Raw genomic sequence first — 26,430 nt, 5'->3', positions numbered from 1 at the left:
GTTTACCTCTACCATCTGTTCTCTCCCCTCCAGGTAGGATTGCATCCAGCTCACTGATAGGCTATCAAAACCAATTGCTTTTAGCTTGTCCATTAGAATGGAGTGATTGACAGTGTCGAAGGCCTTTTGTAGGTCCAGCATGACCATGCCGCAGTATTTGCCAGCGTCCACCTCTTGTTTGATGTGGTCGTTCAAATAGAGGAGGCATGTGTCAGTGGAGTGGGACGTTCTGAAGCCAGATTGGAATTCGTAGATTAGGTTTTTTTCCGCCAGGTACTTTTCGACCTGTTCGTAGACTATTTTCTCCATGACTTTCGAGATGGAGGTAAGAATAGAAACAGGGCGGTAGTTGCCTGGGTCTAATTTGCTGCCCTTTTTGTGTAGAGGGGTCACTCTCGCAATTTTGAAGTCCTTGGGGACGTGCCCCTGTTTTATAGAGAGGTTTATTATGTGTGTGATGACTGGGGTGATGGCGGCTGCTGCGTCTCTGAGGAATTTGGAGGGGATGTTGTCATGGCCAGTGGCCTTGTTAGGTTGGAGGGCGCTCAATTTTTTGAGTACCTCATCGGTTGTTACCATTTCAAGTTTGAAGTCGTCTTTGTGGACCCCTAGGTTTTTGTAGTATGCTACTATGTGTTCTACCCCATAATGCCCTATAATATGCCCTATAATATCACATCGAGATATGTAAGAAACCACACTTTCCGGCACATTTTTTCCGGTTGAAACCAACGTGATGCGATCAGTTTTTTAGCTACTGTGATACCCGATAAAACCAATCTTTTTAGTTGTGGATTCACTGCAAACTCAAAAACATCATTCAATAGCAATACCGCGGGGTGTACAGGTATATTCCAAAATACGAGTATTGATAATTGTTGGGACACATCTTTCCAGAATGCCTTAACTGGTGGGCAGTCCCAATACATGTGCATAAATGTTCCTTCGTCCCCATTTGTACATTGGGAGCATTTGGAGTCTTGTATAAGCCCCATTTTGCACAGCCTTATAGGAGTCAAGTATGTCCTGTGAATATAGTTCAGATTGATTTGTTGATGATCCGGGTTCCTTGATGTAAGTCGGACATTTGCCCAGGCTCCTTGCCAATCAAAGTCATTTTCTAGGTCTGGTATATCCCTCCTCCAGACATTGTCTAGTTGAAGGGTTTCATACGAGGACGTTAGTAATTGGTAATAAAAACCTGATACAAAACCTCCCAATGTATCTCTTTCATAGAAAAATTTGTGGTATCTGTGGTGTTCAATTGGTATGTGTAATGGAACACCGTGAGATCTCATACAAAGTCGTAACTGTATGTAAAAAAGCCATGTGGACTCGGTGAGGTTAAACTTTATGCATATTTCGACATAACTACAGAGGCCCTTGTTATTAAAAATATCCCCTAATGAGTGTATGCCTCTTTCTTCCCATATAGGGAATCTTATAGGTCGTTTTCCCATTAAGAGAGCATTGTTATTGAATATGGGAGTGTGATTATGCCATACTTGAGGGTTAGGAAATTTCCTTTGTGTTTCCCGCCATGTCCTGATTGCATGGGTTATTATTGGGCCAAATTCTCGCTCACAATGCTTGATTGAAAGTTTAGTGTATGCTATGTCTTTCAATCTCTGTGGGGCTACTATGTTTTCTTCTAATTTTCTCCAAGATACCAAAGCCTCGGGGTCAAACCATATCTTCTTCAATGGTCTTAATGTGAAGGCATTAAAATATTGTAAAAAATCTGGGACTGCCATGCCACCGTCTGCTTTATTTCTCTGTGCGGTGGATCTTTTTATGCGAGGTGGTTTGTTATTCCAAATAAATTTGTATGTGGAGGTTTGTAATCTTTTCCAGTAGCCCTCTGGAGGAGGTAACGGAAGCATTGAGCTGAAGAAATTGATTCTTGGTAATACATCCATCTTAACTATTGATACCCTTGCCTGTACTGAGTTTTTAAGTTTTGCCCACCTGTCCAGGTCGTCCTTGATTTTGTTCTGTATTTTTGTGTAATTGTGCTTCACCGTTTGTCTTATGGTGGGAAATATTTCCACACCCAAGCATCTGAAATGTTTGACCATGGGTATCGCACCTGGGAGGGTTGTCTCTTTTTTTGCACTGGTGTTAAGAGGAAGAAAAGCCGACTTAGGCCAATTTATTTTAAATCCCGATAAATCACCAAAGTTCTCTATCAACTTGAGTATAAGCGGCAATGTGTTGTTGGGGTTTTGCATGAACAATATTACGTCGTCCGCATATAAACTAATTTTATGATGTGTGCCCTTGATTACTATTGGTTCTATGTGTTGGGATTGTCTTATAAATTGTGCTAAAGGTTCTAATGATAGATCGAATAGTCCGGGACTAAGAGGGCAACCTTGTCTGGCTGAGCGTGATACCGGAAAGATATCGGAGATGAATGTGCCTGTTGTAATCCTGGCCGATGGGTCCTTGTATAGTACTTTAATCATATCAATGAAACCTTTTCCTAACCCCATCCTTTCCAATACTGCCCATAGAAACGACCATTCCAACCTGTCAAATGCTTTCATAGCATCCAGGGATAGTATCGCCTTAGGTGTGATGTCCTCTTTGTCTGTATCTAGTACGTGCAGTATTCGCCTTATGTTATCATTGATCAGGCGACCTTTTATGAAGCCTGTTTGGTCCGGATGAACTAAAGACGTCATATGCTTTTGCAATCTGATGGCTAATATCTTAGAGTACAGTTTGACATCGGTTCCGAGGAGGCTTAAAGGACGGTAACTACCGCATTCAGTGGGGTCTTTGTCTTTTTTGTGAAGAACTGAAATGAGTGCGGTATTTTGGTGTTCAATGAAGCTTCCCTCTTTGACTGAGTATAAGATCATATTTAGTAATAAGGGTCCAAATATGTCCCAGCAAGAAATGTACATTTCTGATGGGATACCGTCAATTCCCGGAGCTTTGCCGTTTTTCATTCCGGATATGGCCTTCTTGAGTTCTTCTAATGTGATCGGTACTTCTAACTGTTTAGCGTCTTCATCCGTAAGTTTAGGGAGAGTAATTTGATTAAGATATGTGTCTAATTTGTCTTGATCAAAGGTCGTTTCTGAGTTATATAAATCAGAGTAGAATTCTTTGAATGTATCGTTTATTATTTTGGGTTCTATTACTAGAGCTTGTTGTTTCCTAATGGCAGTTATATCTGCAAATTTTGCATTAATTCTTAGTCGCATGGCTAATAGGTGACTAGGTTTAGAACCTTGGAAGTACTGCTGTTGTCTAGTGCTGCGTATTTGCAATTCCGATTTTTGTCTGTACATTGCTTTGATCTCTGTCTTTAGAATGTTAACTTGGTTATCTAGTCTAGTAGAGTTGTTGTATTTTAAAGAATTAAAAAGCGTTGAGTAAAGCGTTTCCATTTCAGACAGTTTTGTGTTTTGATTTTTGCGCAATATGGAGGTAAATCTATCCGAGAAATCCTTGATCATATTCTTTACCGACATCCATAATATTCTGGGATCTTGCACCGAGTTAGCATTATCTTGTAGGAATACTGTGAGAGCTTCTTTAATTTGTGTAATGAATTCCTTGTTGTTAAGCAGCATCGAATTAAAACGCCATCTTGGGGCCCGGGTAGATAGTGTACCAAATGTTGCTTTCAGGATTAAGTAGCAGTGATCCGATAGCGCATTGGGTGTCATTTCCACTTCATATTTATCAAATATTCTCGGGGATGCAAAGACGTAATCAATTCTGGATAGTGTGTTGTGTCTCGCCGAACGACAGGAGTACTTGCGGGTCATGGGGTTAAGTGAACGCCATAAATCAGTTACTCCTGTTGATTTCGACCAATCTTTTAATGCTTTAGATGAATTCTTTTGTTCGCTGGAGAAGGAACGGTAAGTTTTGTCCATCCTTGGGTTCCAAATGGCATTAAAATCCGCACCTATTATATATGAGTACTCGGGATGGTTTAACATTTCTCCTGTTAGTGAAGTGAAGAAACCCACTTCGTACAAATTCGGGGCATATACCGCTGCCAATGCAATTTTCCTGTTATTGTGTATGATCCTAGCTATAGTTATGCGCCCCTCAGCATCCGACCATACCCCTTTCAATTCGATATTTTATTTGCGTCTGACGACTATGGCTACCCCTCTAGTTCTCGTAGCAAAAGAAGAGTGACTAATATTATGGTATATGTTATCCGCTAACGTATTTATGTCTCCCTCTAAAATGTGCGTTTCGCTTAATAGAGCCACGTCCACATGTTCTTTTTTCATCAGTGTAAGCACACTTTTGCGCTTGTGTTGTTTGTTTATCCCACCGGTGTTCCATACCATTATATTCAAACTAGCCATAGTCTATGCATGTTTTCGTGTAGTTTTTGGTAATGTTTCTGGAGTATGAAGCTACAATAGATGCACATCCAATTAATGAGGTCCCGTTGAGAGCTGAGCTTAAGAACATATATATATACAAATAAAAATCCCCTATTTTCCCCTCACCCAGAAAGTCGAACATGCCGGTGTTCCAAGAACACATCCTCCGCAATTGACTTTCTCCCATGGTCCACCGGATTGCCCAAACTGAGCATTGTAATCCTAATTTTCCTATGCTCATTGCCATAGGATCTAACATTTCCATTCTATTACAATAGAATGTCGCTTTTGGTCTTGCACCTTCCCTTACTGTAATGAAGTATTGTGATAAATAACCTAAAGATAAAAATAAAAAATAAAATAAAAAAAAAGAGAATAAACCTTTATCGACATATTCCTTTGAACCCTCCACCAACGTGTGGGGGAAAAAAAGGAAAAGATTGTAGAGCAATATTGACACCTTAATGTGAAGAACATTGGAAAAGAATAATGTAAGTTAAAATATATTTAAAAAATATAGAGTAATATTGACACCTTAATGTGAAGAACATTGGAAAAGAACAATGTAAGTTAAAATATATTTAAAAAATATAGAGTAATGAGAAGAAAAAATTAATTAAAATAAAAATCAATGGAAAGATATAGATAAGGAATAAGAGATAAATAATTATCAACGTGGAGAAGCCACTAGAACCGATTTAACTGATTAGATAAGATAGAAAAGCAGCGCCTTTTAGCGCTTCAATGTGCCTTTAATGGAGTGATTACTTAAATTGTTAGAATAACCTTGCTGTGCTCATACGTTTATGTGTGGTTAATTTTAAAGTATTATTAAGGACTGATTGCACTTCATTTAATTTATTATCTGCTATGTGTATGCACTCCGAATGTTATTGTTAGAGTTGTATGCTTCGTTGTCATGGTGCCTTATATTCTAGAAGGTTGTAGAATATACTAGTGCCTAGACTATTTTACATTCCAGAATGATCTAAGAGACCCAGGGCATTTGAGCGATAAACCTAGAATATTCCAGATAGATCTTTTTGCATTGATATTTATTTGTCCCCTCAGAGACCAGAGATTGAAATTATAATGTATTATGAATCGTATTATACACAGTACACTTTGTTATAGACGACTTCCATATCGTTTGCTACTTTGATGAACACAACAATGTCATTCAACACTGGTGGAATGACCTCATTGATGAACACAATAAAGTCATTCCAACACTGGTATATATTTAGAGAGAGGCTTAACTGATTCCGGCATTTTCGTCATGCTTTGGGTTATTTGCTGCATTTTGATTCAGGAAATCCTCAGCTTCAAAGGGTGTATATGGACCTGACCTGCGGCCGTTGGTGCCCAAGAATGATAACAGCGCCGGATATGCTAGCCTTGGCTTGTAGCCGGCTTTGTACAGCTTTTGCATCACTTCTTTGTATGGTTGACGTCGGATGATGGCCTCTCTGCTCAAATCTTCGTAGATAAATATTGGTTTATCACCATACTTCAGCTTCCCACGTTGGTTGCGAGCATATTTGATGATGTCATCCCTTGTTGTAGTTTTCCGCAGAGTGACAATGATGACTCTCGGCCCGTTGATACTTTGCCCCTGGGAACCAATTCTGTAAACTTGTTCCACTTCTGGCACTTTGTTTGGATCGGAGTTTTCCAAAATCGTTGATAACTCTTTTGGAAAGTTGATGTCTTCGCAGTTCACTGCTTCATCAAGCCCCACAATGCGGATGTTATTCCGCCTGTGGTAACGATGGGTTTCTAGTTGCCTCTCCATCACTTCGTTTTTGAGCAATTTTATTTCCCTCCGATATTCATCTTTAGCTCTTTCCATCTCTTCTCCCATCTCTGTCAAGCTGCCTTCGTTCGCTTTGACTGCTTTTGTGTTTTCTGTCACCGAAATCTCCACTGTCGTGATTCGCACGGACAGCAAAGTGACTGCTCTCATAACCTCTTCGAATTTAGTATCGATGTGTTCAGCGTGTGCGACCAACTGTTCTTCTACGTGTGCTTTGAAAGCGATCATCTGTTCTTTTATCAGGGTAGTCAGAGAGTTGAAGTCGGGCTGTGCAACTGAACTGCTTGTGTCAGTTGATGTTGTTGGAGCAGTGAGGGATCCGATGGATGATTGTGCTATTATCTTCTCAAAATCGCCTGCTTTTTCCTTCACGGTACTTTTTTCTGATGTTCCTGCTATGTTGTCATCTGTTGTCTCCATCTCGGGGCCAGTTGTCCTTGGTCCCTGTGTATTCTCATCTATATTCCCCGCGCCGGGGCTCACCAACGGATCTGCCACAGCGTCGCCTGTCATTGTAATAATTTATAATTTATAATTTAGGACCTGCTCCGAGGTCATCATTTGGCACACATGCGAACCATGCATACAATGCGTATCTGCGATTAACCCATCCCGTCGTCCTTCCCCCCCAAGGGCAGCCGGGAGCAGACAGGCGCCACGTGAGCCGCGCCAGGGGACCAATCCAAGTGCTCCTGTCCGTCTTCGTCAAGGACGCCACAGCGTTAGCGATCTTGTTGTTGTGCATGTTTTTCCATTGGGTTTATCTTATCGGGGGGGGAAACCCTTGCGAGCACGGGGAGAACATGCAAACTCCACACAGAAAGGCCTGGGAGATACCCCACCTGGGTAACTGGCATCATGGAAACCTGGTCCCCAAGCGGGATTCGAACCCTGGACCTTCTTGCTGTGAGGCGACAGTGTTAACCACTACACCACCGTGCCGCCGTCTTTGACCAAGTTTCAATCTGCGCCGTTAGCTTTGCCGTTTCTTGTTTCTTTCCCGTCTTTTCCCTATCCCTAACCATGTTGTCTTTTGATATAGTTAGTAGAAGGTCTTATCAATACATACGATGTGGTCTAGTCTCTTTTGGTACTGTCCAAATAAGGTTTTTAAACGAAATTAACGATAACGGGAGCGGAGCTATAACCAATTGCGTGCGCTACATATTGCAGCTTAACCGGAAGTCAGAAAAAAAAAAAAACACTTTTTTATGATAATCAAATAAAGAGCTATTTTCCAAAACGCATAATTTTTTTTACTTTTGTAACTTATTTTCAGAAATGACTGATATTTTGAAACTATTCAAGATCAAATCATAAAAAAAGACAAAAATAAATAAATAAAAAAAGATATATATTTTTTAGTGCTGTCAATAGATTCAAAAAAATTTACTAATTAATCTCACAATTTTCTGTAATTAATCTAGTTGAATCTAGATTAAAAATAGCATTTTTCTACTTAAGACCGAAGCTTGTAACAGACTTGAGTAAAATCATGGAATTAATGTCAAATCAACACAAAGAAAGATAACAATGCTGAAACTGAACTAAATTGTCATTTGAATTTTCCCCAGTGGAAAAAACCTCTAAGTGATCTAAGGTTCTGGGTGCATCAGAGAGAGAGACACCGGAGAGGCACTGTAGTAACTGTAGTTCTGAGAAGAGCGTCTCTAGCTTCACCTTTCCCGGAGGAGAGAGAGAGAGAGAGAGAGAGAGAGAGAGAGAGAGAGAGAGAGAGAGAGAGAGAGAGAGAGAGAGAGAGAGAGAGAGAGGCAGAGAGAGAGGGAGAGGCAGAGAGAGAGAGAAATGGAGAGAGAGAGGCAGAGAGAGGCAGAGAGAGAGAAAGAGAGAGAGACTTTTTGATGTTCTTTTATTAAAACATGTCAACTAAAAACAGTCAATAGAGACACAAAAATCTCACGGCATCTTCATAAAAACAACACACCCACACACTCACCCGCACACACACCCACACACACACCTGCACGCACACACCCACACACACACACACACACACACACACACACACACACACACACACACACACACACACACACACACACACACACACAACCACCCCTACAAACTCCAAAAACCTCCTCCAGCACATAAAAACCACTTGACATTCAAATGCATATGTTCAGCCCCCCCCCCCCCACAGTACCCATTGCATTCCCCAGTCCCCAAGCACTCTCCACCCGGTCCTGCCTCTCCCTCTGGATCTCCACCATGCTCTCCTCCACAGAGTCCCTCACGATGAACTTGGTGACGACCACGTTCCTGGTCTACCCAAAACGGTGGCAGCGGTCCACACGCTGCTGCTCCGATGCAGGGTCCACGCCGGGTCCATGAGGTAGACGTGGGAGGCAGGCCAGCGGTCAGGTTAACCCCAACCCCTCCAGAGAGAGAGAGAGAGTCAGGCTGGGCAGGGTGGACTGGTGGTTAGATCATCCATCACTCTTCTACCTTCATGCTTTCTTCTTCCTCCATCCCACTCTCCCTCCTCAACCTTTCCTCTCTATTGCTCCCCCTCTCTTCTCTCTCCCCTTACTCCCTTCAACCAACCCTCTCTCTCCTCTCCTTCAACCCTCTCTCTCCTCTCCATCAACCCTCTCTGTCCTTACCCTCAAGCCTCTCTCAACCATCTCTCAACTCTCTCTCCTCTCTCTCAACCCTCTTTCTCCTCTGTCCTCTACCTCAACCCTATCTCTCCTCTCACTCAACCCTCCCTCTCTCCTCTACCTCCATGTCCTCCTCCCAGCTGATCCACAGGTCTCCTCTCTCTCCTCCTCTACCTTCATGTCCTCCTCCCAGCTGATCCACAGGTCTCCTCTCTCTCTCTCTCTCTCTCTCTCCTCTACCTTCATGTCCTCCTCCCAGCTGATCCACAGGTCTCCTCTCTCTCTCTCCTCCTCTACCTTCATGTCCTCCTCCCAGCTGATCCACAGGTCTCCTCTCTCTCTCTCCTCCTCTACCTTCATGTCCTCCTCCCAGCTGATCCACAGGTCTCCTCTCTCTCTTCTCTACCTTCATGTCCTCCTCCCAGCTGATCCACAGGTCTCCTCTCTCTCTCTCCTCTACCTTCATGTCCTCCTCCCAGCTGATCCACAGGTCTCCTCTCTCTCTCTCCTCTACCTTCATGTCCTCCTCCCAGCTGATCCACAGGTCTCCTCTCTCTCTCTCCTCTACCTTCATGTCCTCCTCCCAGCTGATCCACAGGTCTCCTCTCTCTCTCCTCCTCTACCTTCATGTCCTCCTCCCAGCTGATCCACAGGTCTCCTCTCTCTCTCTCCTCCTCTACCTTCATGTCCTCCTCCCAGCTGATCCACAGGTCTCCTCTCTCTCTCTCTCCTCCTCTACCTTCATGTCCTCCTCCCAGCTGATCCACAGGTCTCCTCTCTCTCTCCTCCTCTACCTTCATGTCCTCCTCCCAGCTGATCCACAGGTCTCCTCTCTCTCTCTCCTCCTCTACCTTCATGTCCTCCTCCCAGCTGATCCACAGGTCTCCTCTCTCTCTCTCTCCTCCTCTACCTTCATGTCCTCCTCCCAGCTGATCCACAGGTCTCCTCTCTCTCTCTCTCTCCTCCTCTACCTTCATGTCCTCCTCCCAGCTGATCCACAGGTCTCCTCTCTCTCTCTCCTCCTCTACCTTCATGTCCTCCTCCCAGCTGATCCACAGGTCTCCTCTCTCTCTCCTCCTCTACCTTCATGTCCTCCTCCCAGCTGATCCACAGGTCTCCTCTCTCTCTCTCTCCTCTACCTTCATGTCCTCCTCCCAGCTGATCCACAGGTCTCCTCTCTCTCTCTCTCTCTCCTCTACCTTCATGTCCTCCTCCCAGCTGATCCACAGGTCTCCTCTCTCTCTCCTCCTCTACCTTCATGTCCTCCTCCCAGCTGATACACAGGTCTCCTCTCTCTCCTCCTCTACCTTCATGTCCTCCTCCCAGCTGATCCACAGGTCTCCTCTCTCTCCTCCTCTACCTTCATGTCCTCCTCCCAGCTGATCCACAGGTCTCCTCTCTCTCTCTCTCCTCCTCTACCTTCATGTCCTCCTCCCAGCTGATCCACAGGTCTCCTCTCTATCTCTCTCTCTCTCCTCTACCTTCATGTCCTCCTCCCAGCTGATCCACAGGTCTCCTCTCTCTCTCTCTCTCTCTCTCTCTCTCTCCTCTACCTTCATGTCCTCCTCCCAGCTGATCCACAGGTCTCCTCTCTCTCTCTCCTCTACCTTCATGTCCTCCTCCCAGCTGATCCACAGGTCTCCTCTCTCTCTCTCTCCTCTACCTTCATGTCCTCCTCCCAGCTGATCCACAGGTCTCCTCTCTCTCTCTCCTCTACCTTCATGTCCTCCTCCCAGCTGATCCACAGGTCTCCTCTCTCTCTCTCTCCTCTACCTTCATGTCCTCCTCCCAGCTGATCCACAGGTCTCCTCTCTCTCTCTCTCCTCCTCTACCTTCATGTCCTCCTCCCAGCTGATCCACAGGTCTCCTCTCTCTCTCTCTCCTCCTCTACCTTCATGTCCTCCTCCTCGAGGAAAGAAAGACCAATGTTAGAGAACTAAAACCCCATATAGAATATGTGAGGGCTAAGATGGCAAAGAGCATCTCAATTATTAATAAGGTGAGACATGTACTCAATCCCAACTCATTGCACACTCTGTACTGTGCAATGATCTTGCCTTACCTGCATTACTGCACAGAGGTATGGGGTAACACATACAAAACAACCATAAATACATTGACTATCCTACAAAAAAGAGCAATAAGAGTAATAAACAACGCAGGATATCGGGACCACACACACACTGTTTCTACAATCACACATTTTGAAGTTCATTGATATGGTAAACTTTAAAACTCTGCAAGTTATGTACAAAGCAAGAAATAATCAATTACCGGTAAATGTAAGAAGCACATTTCTGGATAAAGAGGGGGGATACAACCTCAGAGGACCATTGAACTTCAAAAAACCTGTGATGAAAAAACCAACCTGAAAATAATGTGTATCTCCTCTTACGGAGCCACCCTGTGGAATGGGCTAGAGCAGACCTGGGCATTGTACGGCCCGCGGGCCGGATCTTCTGACCGGCCCGCGAAAGATTACATGATAATAAAAAAAAATAAAAAAAAAATAAAAAAAAATATTTTTATTTAATTTTTTTTTTTTTTTTTTTTTTTACTTTTTTTTTTTCATGTCAACGTTCACACGCACAGTATACGCTTAGGAGACATGCTCAGAAGATGTTGGTTCTCTTTGGATCCACCTACATACAGTATGTGAACAGACATTCTCAGTCATGACGTTTACCAAGTCCAGGTACAGATCCTCTCTCACTGATGAACATCTGGCAGCTGTGCTTCGCATCTCCACCTCAGACATGCAACCTGACTTTGATGGACTTGTTAAAGCTCAACAGAGACTGGATTTCTCACACTGAATGAAAAAAAAGAACTGAAGAACACTAAAATGTGGAAATATAACAAGTGAAATGGGACACTTGATCTTTTTTTTTTTCTTTTTTTTGCACAGTTCTGAAAACATTAAATGTTTAATATAGGCATGTAAAGTAAAAAAGGCTACAAAACTGGGACACTTTTCTTTACACAGTTCAGTGACATGTTTTGTTTATTTTTGCTATAAGATGATGTGATGTCTTTAGAAAGCTAAGAAAATCCTTGTTTCAATAGTATATGAAACTCAAAATGCCCTTTGTTATTAATGTTTCACATTTTGTTTATCATTTTGGAAATAAATTCTATTTGAATAAATGATATTTTTGAAAGCTAACCTCACCTTTTAATTGCCAAATAATAACATACACTCTTACCAGGGGTCAAAACAATGCCATTTACTGCTTTTTATATAGAAATAAAATGTATATTATGCATAATTGAGTTTGGAATTTTGGCCCGGCCCCCCAACATATTTTCAGTTGCTCATTCGGCCCCCCGGGAAAAATAATTGCCCACCCCTGGGCTAGAGGATGAACTAAAATATTGTGAAAACATAAATCAATTCAAATCTAGACTAACATTTTTTTTGATAGGTACAGAAGGGAAGAAGAGCTTTAATGGCATATTAAAAAATAAATAATAATAATAATAATAATAATAATAATAATAATAATAATAATAATAATAATAATAATAATAATAATAATAATAATAATAATAATAATAATAATAATAATAATAATAATAATAATAATAATAATAATAATAATAATAATAATAAATACGTATGATACTGTATTGTGTGCTATATCATATCACATTATATAATCATATTATAATTCATTTGTATATTATATTGAACGATATTTGCAGTATGTACTATTATATTATGGTACTATATTGTATTGTATATATCATGTACTATATATCTCACATCACATTATATATGTGCTGTATACACTATTATGTACTATACTATTATATACTGCAGGTATACTATAATGTAATGTGTACTATATGTGTGCACTGAAATGTGTACTATATGTATCTACTATGTATGTATGTAAATGAAAAAAAAAAGGAAAAAAAATGAAAAATGAAACGTAAGTCTTCAGGGGTAGGGCCCGACAAGCCTAGTGCTTCTCCCTTCAGCCCTTTTCGGACAATTGGACAATGCTGCAATAGCAGCTGGTAAAACTTTGGTGATTTATGGAATGACCGTTGTTATGTGTCCAAAGCCCGAAATAAAAAATAACTGAACTGAACTATGAAGAGACAAAAGCCATCCGGGTCGCAGTATAAAAAGAGAAGAAAAGAAGAAGAAGAGAAACGTGCCAAGGTAAAAGGTATGCAATTTTGTACAACTTCCAAGACCTGCCACACCAAGAGCTGATGAAGCAAACAGAGGCACTTGTACACACCTTGGCTTAAACCATGGAGGGCAATCTGATTTGGATGGGAAGGAGCTGGCTCAGGAGTTGGAAAATGTATCTGACTTGCCATCAAAGAGCATGACAACTCTTGAGTTGTTGAAATTCATACACACAAAGCAGCTCACAGAAATATATCCCAACTTGTGTATTGCTCTGCGGATCAGTGCAACGCTACCAGCAGGGCCAGACTGGGGAAATAATTCATACCGGGAGATATAGCGCGAAATATAGCCCCAATCAGGCCACTTTTTAAGCGGGGGGTCTGGGGGTCCCCCACCAGGAATTTTTTTGTTACAAAGACTTAATTTCCTGCATTCTGGTGAATTTTAGTGCATGTGAATCACAAACTAATGAGCCAACAATTGCTTAGTACAATGTACTGTTATGGACCTCAAATAAAACTGTTGTGGCACTAGCAATGCTACTCTCTCCACCTTCAAAAAGAAAAAAGCAAGAGCACAACATATTTTTCTATTTACTATTATAATACAGTTAACCACTCTCTCCTGTAAGGGCCTTTCTTTTTCTTTGTTTTATCCCTCTCTCCTCCACCCTTTCTCTTTCTTCCACTGTCCATTTTGACATCAACGTTAATTGACTTTCGCTCTACTGTATCTCTCCCGAGTCCCTCACTACCTGGCTCATTGCCTGGCTGTTATTCTGCATCTGAGTGCCGTCTGCCATTCCATTCGCCGCCACCGCTGTCAATCAGTTGTATCGCCTGGTCCCGCCTCCACCAATCACAAGCGGCAGCACGGCTCCATTGTGTGTGTGTGTCCGCGTGAGGGAGAGAGTCAGAGATAGTCCGACTCTGTCGCAGACAGTGAAATCCTGGTTGTTCCCCACATAGATATGTTCTATAGATATCTATGGTTCCCCACCCACCTAGGTTATCTAACTATCGCGCCGCGCTGCCGCCACAACTAGAAACAATGGCCTGGCAATTTTTTTTTTTAAATTATGATACATTTTTTTTTTTTTTTTTTTTTTTATATAATTTTTTTTTAAATCTGTGCAGGCCAGGCCACCGGGAAAACTCCCGGTGCTCCCGATGGCCAGTCCAGGCCTGGCTACCATCAGCCGAGAGGAGTTTTTCCAAATTAAAACTCTTGAAAACATACCTGAGGTCAACCATGGCTCAAGAACGCCTCAGTGGTCTGGCTGTAATCAGTATTAACCATGAGGTTGGTGGTCAGATTTCATATGATGATGTGATTGATGACTTTGCAGCGAGGAAGGCCAGAAGGATTGCACTGTAAATGGAAACCAGTAGGAGCTACAGGCTAACCTTGAAGTGTGATGATAGGGAGTGGAATGTAAATAGTTCTTCAGACAAAGTGAATTTGTAATTTTTATTTATTTGTTTGTTTATTTAGCATATTATATTTTGATTATATATGTGTAACATATTTTACAATACATAATTTTCTTTGAAAGCAAATGTGCACGTTATTTATTGTTATTGTTATTATTGATTGTTAGCTAAGTTGTTTGTTTTAATTCTTTAGTGTGCACTTTACATTTCTTCTTAATTTTCTTTGAAAGCAAATTTGCACATTATTTTATTGTTTGTTATTGTTATTATTATTATTGTGTGTTAGCTAAGTTGTTTATTTGTTTAAATTCTTTAGTGTGCACTTTACATTTATTCTTAGCTCTTGTTCTTGCTTGTAAAAAATGTAGGTGCAGTACTTTACTGTATAACTGTTAACCCTTTCACTGCCACACGACAGAGGGTTAACCCTTTACTATCACACAACCGACGGTCGTGAAAGGGTTAACCTTCTGTGTATTGTCGCAGTGAAAAGGGTTAACCGTTTGGTAGCGTGGCAGTGAAAGGGTTAAGATGTTTTGATTTTGGGGGGGGGGGGGCGCAGTGGTGAAGCTCGCCTAGGGCGCCAAATGTGCTTGGTCCGCCCCTATCTATATCTGTACATATCCCTATACTCTTACTAGTTACACTGCTGGCCAGTATGACTTACTACCATAGTGTCTTTATACCTGTATCACTGTACATATTAGTACTACAACTCTGTACATACATCTGATTAGCACTATTACTCAGTAGTACTAATTTTGTATATATTTTGTACCCAGTTTAATCACCTGCAAATTGTATATTATTATTGCACTGTACTTGTGCTGTATGATGACAATACATTTTAATATCATGTAATCTCATGTAATCTAGTGTAATCTAATGTAATCTAATCTAATAGAAACCAGTGACTGGTGGTTTAAACAGGACATGAGGTTCTGTGGGTTCATCATCTAGAACTCACCCAGCTCCTCCAGAAGTGGGACGCTGTACTCGTCCTTGTGGCCGCTGGCGGTGATGGGGGTGACGCAGGTCCCCATGCTGGCCCGGGACAGGGGGTCCGCGGGGGGGTCCGGAGGGGGCATGGAGGTGACCAGGGTCTGGAAACGCTTGTAGGTCAGCGGGGGTGGCCTCCGTTCAGCTCTATGATCCTGGAGACGGTGGGGGGGAGGGGGGGGGGGGGGGGGCGTAAACATTTAGAATTAGGTGGATACTTTCATCCAAAATGCCTTACAGTATTGTGAGTATAAGACCCATTCTTTAGTATGGTGGTAGTAGGCGTAGCAGTAGTAGGGAATCAAACCTCCAGCCAAATGTTACGTTTAAGACTTTTTAAGACATCTTTAATACCACCTAGAGCAAAGATTTCACGACCATACTACAAAAAGATTTAATAAACGCACAGCGACACTGAACTTGTGCACCAGTTTAAATTCTCGCACGTTCCATACAAGCTCTCACCAGACGCTCCAAGCTCTCACCAGACACACCAAGCTCTCACCAGACGCTCCAAGCTCTCACCAGACACACCAAGCTCTCACCAGACACACCAAGCTCTCACCAGACACACCAAGCTCTCACCAGACGCTCCAAGCTCTCACCAGACACACCAAGCTCTCACCAGACGCACCAAGCTCTCACCAGACGCACCAAGCTCTCACCAGACACACCAAGCTCTCACCAGACGCACCAAGCTCTCACCAGACGCACCAAGCTCTCACCAGACACACCAAGCTCTCACCAGACACACCAAGCTCTCACCAGACACACCAAGCTCTCACCAGACACACCAAGCTCTCACCAGACACACCAAGCTCTCACCAGACACACCAAGCTCTCACCAGACACACCAAGCTCTCACCAGACCCACCAAGCTCTCACCAGACACACCAAGCTCTCACCAGACACTCCAAGCTCTCACCAGACACACCAAGCTCTCACCAGACACACCAAGCTCTCACCAGACACTCCAAGCTCTCACCAGACACACCAAAGCTCTCGCCAGACGCACCAAAGCTCCCGGTAGCCCAGCAGAAAACAACAACTTGAATACTAAAATACATTTAATATATTTAATATTATTGAATCTCCTCGTTGTCCGGCTCGTAGAGTGTGTGTGAGGTGCGAGCGCTGACTGAACTCACTTGTCCGGCTCGTAGAGTGTGTGTGAGGTGCGAGCGATGACTGAACTCACTTGTCCGGCTCGTAGAGTGTGTGTGAGGTGCGAGCGATGACTGAACTCACTTGTCCGGCTCGTAGAGTGTGTGTGAGGTGCGAGCGATGACTGAACTCACTTGTCCGGCTCGTAGAGTGTGTGTGAGGTGCGAGCGATGACTGAACTCACTTGTCCGGCTCGTAGAGTGTGTGTGAGGTGCGAGCGATGACTGAACTCACTTGTCCGGCTCGTAGAGTGTGTGTGAGGTGCGAGCGATGACTGAACTCACTTGTCCGGCTCGTAGAGTGTGTGTGAGGTGCGAGCGATGACTGAACTCACTTGTCCGGCTCGTAGAGTGTGTGTGAGGTGCGAGCGATGACTGAACTCACTTGTCCGGCTCGTAGAGTGTGTGTGAGGTGCGAGCGCTGACTGAACTCACTTGTCCGGCTCGTAGAGTGTGTGTGAGGTGCGAGCGCTGACTGAACTCACTTGTCCGGCTCGTAGAGTGTGTGTGAGGTGCGAGCGATGACTGAACTCACTTGTCCGGCTCGTAGAGTGTGTGTGAGGTGCGACTAGCGATGACTGAACTCACTTGTCCGGCTCGTAGAGTGTGTGTGAGGTGCGAGCGATGACTGAACTCACTTGTCCAGCTCGTAGAGTGTGTATGAGGTGCGACTAGCGATGACTGAACTCACTTGTCCGGCTCGTAGAGTGTGTGTGAGGTGCGAGCGATGACTGAACTCACTTGTCCAGCTCGTAGAGTGTGTGTGAGGTGCGACTAGCGATGACTGAACTCACTTGTCCGGCTCGTAGAGTGTGTGTGAGGTGCGAGCGATGACTGAACTCACTTGTCCGGCTCGTAGAGTGTGTGTGAGGTGCGAGCGATGACTGAACTCACTTGTCCGGCTCGTAGAGTGTGTGTGAGGTGCAAGCGATGACGTCCACGCCGGCCTCGGCCGCCATCTTCCTGATGGCAGCGTCGCGCTCCTTACCGAAGGGCTCCGAGTCGCTCTCAAAGGTCAGCCAGGTGATGTTCCACTCCTGCAGAGAGAGACCAGCAGAGAGACCAGCACGGTTAGTGAAGATCATTATTGGTTTGGTTTTTCATAAAAGGTACATTTGCCCGACGACCTTTTTAATGCTGATATATATTATACCCTTAACTGTGGATGAATCGATGCCACTTTTAGATTCGATTCGATTCAAATGTATTGTCATTATACAGCACAAGTACACAAGTACAAACGAAAATGCAACGCAAATGTAAAAGTTATAAAATGTACAGGTATAAAGACACTAAGGCACACTGGCCAGCAGTAAGTTTCAAGTTCAAGTTTCAAGTTTCTTTAATAGTTGTCATACAGAAGTACAGAATACTTTCATACAAAATGCTTCTTACTGTTACGCTCCAGAGACTGTGCTAGACAAGATAGTATCAAATAACAAATAACATAGTATAGCATGTGATTTAGAAGTAGAAAATGAGGTCACAGTGTTCAGTATAGACATATGTACAATGTTCGATGCAGAATAGACGTAACTGAGTTACCATATAATATACAATACTATGCAGTGTACTAATGTACAGTACTATATAGTGCAAAGCAGAAATGGGATGAGGTACAATTTAGGTACAATTTACAGTAAGGTGTACGAGTTGTAGTGCAATCCTTCATCAATAAATATAAAGTGTGGGGAGTGGGTGCTACAGTGTGTTTGTTTAAAGTGGGTGTGTGCTATAAAGTGTGTGGAGTGGGTGCTACAGTGTGTTTGTTTAAAGTGAGTGTGTGCGTGTGGATGTGTGTGCTATGTGCGTTTGATGGTTGTTGTTGTGTAGTGTTCATTGTTCGTTTAGCAGCCTGATGGCCTGGGGATAGAAGCTTCTTCTGAGTCTTTCTGTGCTCGCCTTGAGACTCCGGTATCGCTTGCCTGACCGCAGCAGTTCAAAGAGGCAGTTGTTCGGGTGACTGGAGTCTTTAATGATTCTCTTAGCCTTGCCCCTGCAACGCTTGTTGTAAATGTTCTGGAGGGTGGGGAGCCCCCCTCCAATTGTGCGTTCGGCTGAACGTGTCACTCTTTGTAGTCTGCTTCGGTCTTGTGCAGTGCTATTCCCAAACCAGGAGGTGATGTTGCCAGTCAAGATGCTCTCTATTGTACATGAGTAGAAGTTCTTAAGGATCTTCTGACTGACTTGGAACTTAGTAGAGTACTACTAGTAGAGTAGGTAAGGGATATGTACATATATATAGATATAGTAACTAGTAAGAGTAGGTAAGGGATATGTACAGATATAGTAACTAGTAAGAGTAGGTAAGGGATATGTACAGATATAGTAACTAGTAAGAGTAGGTAAGGGATATGTAGTACATATATATAGTAACTAGTAAGAGTAGGTAAGGGATATGTACAGATACAGATACAGATATAGTATCTACAGATATGTAACAAGGATTTGTTACAAGGAGTTATATGGGTTATATGCAGGTATATTCAAACTCATATTCAATTCATACTTCCACTACTTCCTCAGAGTATGAAACAGGAACAGGTTACCTTGAAGAGCCGGGGGAAGATGTTAGCCGCCTGACCCCGGATGACGAACAGGCGTGAGTTGTTGACCTTCCGAAGGCTGGCATCTAGATCCTCCAGACTCTGCAGCAGGGACCTGGGACAGAGCGCAGAGGACAGACCTGTCAGTAGATGGAGATACTGGAGAGGACAGAGGAGCGGAGGAGGCCTGGGGGGCGTTCCAAATGAGCCCCTAGACCAGGGGTCAGGAACCTTTTTGACTGGGAAAGCCATAAAAGCCAAATATTTCTAAATATATTTCATTGAGAGCCATATAGTATTTTTAACGTATAATAAATTAAATATGTCTTACTTTTAATGCGACTTCTGGTGCTGCATGGTTTTGCTGATGGCCTTGTAATCTGGTTCATACGTGGTGAGGTTGAGCTTCATGCAGGCGCTGAGGCTTCCATCAGTTAAACGTGAGCGTAGGTTTTAATGTTCCTCAATTGCGAGAATGACTGCCCACATGCATATGTAGAGCCAAACATGGTCAATACGGCAATACTCACGCTGCATTGTGTGGTATGTCACAGGAAGCTCGTTCCAAGTTTTAAGAATCAGCTGGTCTTCAGGTTGAAGATTTTTTATTTCTGTCCCTCGCCAGCTCTGCTTGCTATATCTTCTGCTACAGACACTATTGGCTGTATCTTCAAAACTAATTTCTGTTTACTTTAAAATGACACAGTATTATTAAGAAATATCACAAGTAGTAAAAAAAAAAAAAATGTTACTCAAAAATTTCTGGGAGCCATATGCTGTCACCAGAAGAGCCATATATGGCTCGCGAGCCATAGGTTCCCGACCCCTGCCCTAGACCCTTGACTCAATCCCGAGTCAGAGAGAGAAACAGATTGGACGGGGCAATAAAATTGTATCTGAATATTAAAATATGAGGAAAGAATAAACAGTGTAAACAATATAAATAACTCTGAATATAAAAATATGAGAACAATAAACAGTGTAAACAAAGGTGGATATGAGGGTCTGTATGCCCTATCGGTTATATTATACGTTACAATAAATATACGCAATACATCATTTGAATCTGAATATATACTATCAGTAAGAGTCTGTCCTTTTAACTCATTCCCCGCCATCGACGAGTATACTCGTTATAGCCCGCCAATCGTTGGACGCCAACGACGAGTATACTCGTTATTATGATTGTTATTTCTTTTATTTGCTATTTCCATTCATAAATCATCCTGGAAGGCTGTGGTACTGTGTGGCAATGTGTCTGAGATCGCAAAGGTCCAATACGGCCGCCTGGTGGTATGTGGTCGATGTCGCACTTACTTTCTGACTCTGTGTATGATTCTGTGTATCATTGAAATTCCTCCGGGCGGAGTTTTCGAGCAGGCTGGACCGAGGGGTATACCCGATCGCATTGAATCGCTTTCGGGACGCCAGATTCATTATGCTGTGGGGGGTTATGGCGTGGGCCAAATGGACATATGATCTACCAGATGGCAATCAAATAATTGGAATATATTCTTTTTGGAATCTCATCGGCCACAGGTAAGAGCAATTTAACGTCAATTTCAGCTCGGTTGTGCATTGTTTTCATAGCCATCGCCCTGATCAGCGTATGCTGTTGTACTAACAAATGCCGTTATTGACAATCAATTAATCATAAACGACCCCCCCCCCCTTCCATGCATGCATGATGGAACATAATATACCGATCGTATGCATTTGAATTTTTTATTGTAGCATGTATAGGGACGAAATGCCAATGGATTAAGTATAATAATTATGCGTCGCAGGCTATTACTAGCCTCCCAGGAATTACCCCAGACCACTCTAAAACCATACTTATATTCACCACGGTATAAAACGAGAATGTATGGATGGAAAAAATATTCCCTTTTCACATCTTGAACGATAGATACTTGATGTCAAATGGGCCATAGTATTGCATATATAGCTATAATATTTAAATAGTTATAGACTTATAGCCCTGCAAACAAGGTGAGCGACTCCCACCGTTTACAGCAATGGCGGTAGCTACTACAGGATGAGGCTAATCCGTGGCGTCCAATGAGTTAAGAGGCAGATAGCCTATATCTGCTGCCATCTGTGTCTGCTTGAAAGCTTATCATCATCATCCTCATAATTTTCTTTCATTATTATTATAATTTTTATAATTTTTATTGATATTTTCCCCCCTCCTTTTTTCCGTTTTTTCTCCCATCCCAATGTTAGTCGTTATCCCAATTCCCAATCCCCTTCCTGGTCGTTGCGGACTCTACCCCCTACCGTCGGTCTGGGAGGGCAGAGACTATCACATGCTTCCTCCGACACATGTGTAGCCAATCAACTGCTACCCGGCCACACCATTATTATTATTATTATTATTATTATTATTATTATTATTATTATTATTATTATTATTATTATTATTATTATTATTATTATTATTATTATTATTATTATTATTAATTATTATTATCATTATTATTATTATTATTATTATTATTATTATTATTATTATTATTATTATTATTATTATTATTATTATTATTATTATATATCTTTAAAACCTTTAAAACTGAGATAGTGCCGTCTAAACTGCAGGGCATCTCTCCACCACTGGAAGGCGCTGTTCACAACAGCAAAGGAAGCTACAAGTCATTCCCAATAACATGGACACAAACTGAAGCAGGCAGGCGTAAAATCTTCACTTATGGGGAAAATCTACTGTAAAAGGGGGGATGGGGGGGATCACCATCCTATGCTGTTGAATCTATCCACATCGACACAGTGCTGCACATTTGCTCTACCAATCATCCAGGGTGTGTTTGTTTTGTCAACCAGGGGCCCTGCTAGCGAGTGGGGCCCGTTTCTCACCTCCAGTTGCTTCTCAAATTGCTTTAAGCTGATTTTGAAGTTGTTGAAAAGTCCATATTAAGGCTGTAAAAAATATATTTTATGATGTTGAATGAATCAAAAGTAAAATATAGTTTTTATCTAATCAGAGTGTATTATGTGTTTCTTTTTCTCATATTCATATATATATGAATATATATATTCGACTATGCGCTCAGGAAGGCCATCAGTGGACGGGAGCAGGAACTTGGTCTCACAATAACCCAAGGAGATGGAGACGACACCCCGCTGTAGTCCTAACAGACCTGGACTACACGGACCACATCAGCCTGCTCTCTGACCGCGTAGAGCAGGCACAGGACCTGCAGAGTGGAGTACGGAGTGCGTCAAGGTTGGCCTCAGGCTAAATGCCAAGAAACCCGAGGTCATAACCTATAACATCCTCCCGGATCATCCACCTCTGAGGACAACAGGAGGCACTGCTCTAAAGGAAGTCAGTGACTTCAAATACCTGCTGGGCTCGTGGGTCAACTCGTCCGAGCAAGACCTTAAAGTGAGTGTTAGAGCCAGTATTTTGATTTGATAAGAAAAGCCACTTAATTGTGATGTTTGTAGTCAACGCACTATAAAGGACTACAAATCCCACGGCGCCGGTACTAAAAGCCGCAGTGAAGGCAACCCGTTGAGAGACACGGTCGGGAAACAGTTTTTAACCGTTTCATAACGTACATTTTCATACTACACGTACCGTACCGTATCGTACCCATACACGTACATACAAATCGTACAAATACCCTTTAAGTTATAAAGTTATATAAGCATTATCAAGAAAGAAATAATACCTAAGTTGTTTGTTATTTTCTTTGAGTTTTGCCTATTTCTTTTGAATATTGTAAAGGCCTATTTTCTTTGTTGCATGTGCAAATGTTTGGTACTTTATTTTGAGCAAACACATCGCAACATCATCGAAACCATCGGAGGCCAAGCAACACTTCAAACTGTGAGTAATTTAAAGAAAGAAACGAGTTAGAACTGTCTGTTTAGGGAGCTCCAGTAGCTCACCACGTACCGCGAGCGCTATTTCGGCGCCGTGGACAACCGTGCTCGTCACGGATCTGGGGTTTAGCGAGTTCGAATCCCGGACTGCAGCCGTGCCTTTCCCAGAGTGTCTTCCCCCCCATCTGAACCCTTTCAGCCTGTTACTGTCGGTCATCCTTGACCAGAATAAATGTGATAAACACATAAAAGAGCCAGGGGAATGGCCAAAGTTTAAAAAAAAAAGAACTGTCTGTTTAAAGCGTCTAGTGGCTTGATGGAAAGACTGATTGATTGATTGATTGATTGATTGATTGATTGATTGATTGATTGATTGATTGATTGATTGATTGATTGATTGATTGATTGATTGATTGACAATGGAAGGAAGCCAAGACAGTGAGGAAGGCGCTTGCGTGGAGGAGGGCCCATGAACGACATGACCAGTGTGTGGAAATCCAACCTCCCCCATCGCTAAGGGTGAGCGAGAAAGTGGCAGTCAGGAGAATGAGGCTGGCAGGTCACTGCCAGAGACACCATGAGCTGCCAACCAGCAAACTTGTGCTGTGGGAGCCAACACACGGGTCTCGATCACGAGGACGTCCCACACTAACCTACGTGGATATTTATTTAGTCTCTTTTATGGATAAGAACCGAAGACGAGGTGAAAAATTACATGGAACGTGTCCGTGGAAAAGACGAAGAACACAGCCATAATGGCATGGTTTCCTTACACAGAGAAGATAGTCCATTTACTTTTCTGATAACTATACATCACTGCATAATTCCTAAATGTTCAGACAAGCTTGATTTCTGGTTGTTTGTGATACTCAGCATGCACCCAATTTGAAAGTTATTACTGCATTTTCTTTTCAAACTATTTTGGTCACAGATAACACATTTTGTTATGGCAGAGCTGTGACGTATACAGAGCGTAGAGGCAGCGCTGCACAGGATTGGCTGAAAAGTAGGTCATCTCCATAGCGACCAGTGACTCAAGGAAATCTGACTCCCTATTGGCCCACTAACCTGCTTCTCTACAAACTTCACCATTTAGTACAAACCCTGTTCCCATTCAACCATCAGGCCCTTCAGAAAAAACATTTGATGATAACTATTTGCAGATTTCCCGCTTTAGAATCACATTTATTTCATGGTATTCTATTTTATTTGTTTTGTTTGTGTAGATAAAAAGAAAAGGAAACATTGTTATTCAGAGAGGAAAAGAACATTACAATTACGATACAAAATAATAATAAAATCAAAAGGAAAAAGTTGTTGGTACTTTACCCTTATTATTATATTTTATTATGTTAAGATATATGCTATATATACCCTTAATATATACCCTTATATTATTATTAGTATTATTATGATTACTATTATTTGTCATAATCACAGCGAGAGCGTTCTTCACTCCTCCTTCTTCCCCCCTCACATTCACCACACACTCCTCTTCATCCTCCCTTCCAGTGGCGGCTGGCCACTAGGGGCGCTCTGGCGCCGCCCCCCCTGGTTAACCCTGGTTAAAAAAGAGAAGACCAAGAATTTTTTTTTTAGTTTTTTGTTTTATAGCCCTATAAATAATATAAACATGTTTAAAATGAATAATATTTACTCATTTTAAGTATGTTTGTGTTTCCAATGCACAATATAACGTTAATATATCAAATATAAATAATCGTTTTCCTGAACAGGAAGTGACTCACTGTCTGATAGAGAATAATAATAATAACTTTATTTGTATAGCACTTTTCATACAGAGGTTGCAGTTCAAAAATACGTTCCGTTACCGTAGCAGCATTTCTCCTAGCCGTATTTCTCTCGGGCTAGACGCAATAGCGCTCTGAGTGCGCGTGCACGCCGTGCACTGTTTCATCGCTGTATCCGTCGCAGCCAATCAGTGCGTAACGCGCTGTGCGTTGAAATATGATGTATTATGATGGAAGCCGGGCGCGATTTGAAGCGGTCTAAGCAGCAGCGTCTATAATGTCCGTAGCCGCATTTCTCGGAGACGCTCTCTGATTGGCCGATGACAGTTTTTTCCGTAGCCGCATTTCGCGGAGACGCTCTCTCTGATTGGCCAACGCCAGTTTCTGGGTTACAGTAGATAGTCTCTCTATGCTGTTGTGTTATTGTGATGCAGCTATTTGTCTTAGAGCGTGACGGCAAGTTCTTTCGACGATTAAGCTTAGGCACTCTTTCAAAGTTGGTTAAGCCAAGGTTAGAGTTTGTCTTAGAGCATGGCGATAGAACGCCAGGTAGTTTGCAGGCTGTTCGACGCGGAAATGGACAAAGACACAGCTCTTCACAGTACTTGTTGGCTAACAACAAGCTATATATGGATGCAGTGTGGACATGCATGGACAATGGACATCAACACAGTCTGGACAGTGGAGTGGATATACTTTATCAAGCCCTTCTGCCTGCTGGACCACTGTGCGTTTCAACTTAACAAGGTATAGTTGTGATATCTCTCTCTCTCTCTCTCTCTCTCTCTCTCTCTCTCTCTCTCTCTCTCTCTCTCTCTCTCTCTCTCTCTCTCTCTCTCTCTCTCTCTCTCTCTCTCTCTCTCTCTCTCTCTCTCTCTCTCTCTCTCTCTCTCTCTCTCTCTCTCTCTCTCTCTCTCTCTCTCTCTCTCTCTCTCTCTCTCTCTCTCACTCTCTCTCTGTTTGTGTAGGGCATATTGGAAGCGTGGCTGCATTTGACTGACTGTGATCATATTGATTGATGGCAATGGTGATAGTTGTACCTAATTAAATATTAAATAATGCGTGGTACATGTTTGCAAAATGTTTGGTATAGCGCCCCCCATGGAGAAGAATGTACAGGCCGCCACTGCTCCCTTCCATCCACCACGGAAGCCTCACGCCCTTATATGGTCAGCACCCCTTCACCCCTTGTCACTCAACTCAGCTGCACCTCATCCCCTGATTCGCACGCTGCCAGGCACCTCACTCCTCACAGCTGTATCCCATCCCCTGATGATGAAGACCCTACTTCAACCGGACGACGCTGACCAGAAGTCGTCGTGGTGTTATTATCATTACCTAGGTACGACGCCACAGTCCGAAGACCTGCTAGACATCCCTGTGTGATTATTCCCTGTTCTACCTTTCCTCTCTTGTGCCCAGGACCTCCGTGCCAGCGTGCCCCTGTCTGGACCCCCTGGAGCCTACCAAGGAGTTCCTGCTCCCTCTCTCGACGCGGACCCATGTCTTCCGTCCGCAGTAGCACTGGAGTGCACCTGCTCCCATTACCCCAAGAACATTCCTAATCCATATCTGTTGTACATTTCTGGATGTAACTCTTGCCTACTTGGGAATACTATTAAACAGCCTGAAACGCTCCATTCTCTCTTCTCCTGTGTTCAGCGATTGGGCTCTGCTTAAAACCCATTCTCACAGAACACCACGACCAATGATGTCAGAACCAGCTGCACTCGAGATCGAAGAT

At 42.9% G+C, this 26,430-nt stretch overlaps 1 protein-coding gene across 1 annotated transcript in view; it reads right to left on the bottom strand.

The window, feature by feature from the left end:
- cry3b (cryptochrome circadian regulator 3b) overlaps nucleotides 1-23,956 on the bottom strand; it is a gene marked incomplete at both ends in the record, with an annotated part of 48,608 nt that extends 24,652 nt beyond the window's left edge. The window contains 5 exon segments of the mRNA XM_084317128.1: nucleotides 15,378-15,510; nucleotides 15,513-15,535; nucleotides 17,438-17,580; nucleotides 19,093-19,204; nucleotides 23,904-23,956. Of these exon segments, the coding sequence (XP_084173254.1) occupies nucleotides 15,378-15,510; nucleotides 15,513-15,535; nucleotides 17,438-17,580; nucleotides 19,093-19,204; nucleotides 23,904-23,956 (464 nt within the window).
- Between the last annotated feature and the right edge of the window lie 2,474 nt (nucleotides 23,957-26,430).

This window comes from Notolepis coatsorum (genome assembly GCF_963971535.1).
Source record: "Notolepis coatsorum genome assembly, chromosome: 6".
NCBI lineage: Eukaryota > Metazoa > Chordata > Actinopteri > Aulopiformes > Paralepididae > Notolepis > Notolepis coatsorum.
The sequence above is the reverse complement of the archived record's forward strand: the minus strand, read 5'-3'. Positions and strand labels throughout refer to the sequence as shown.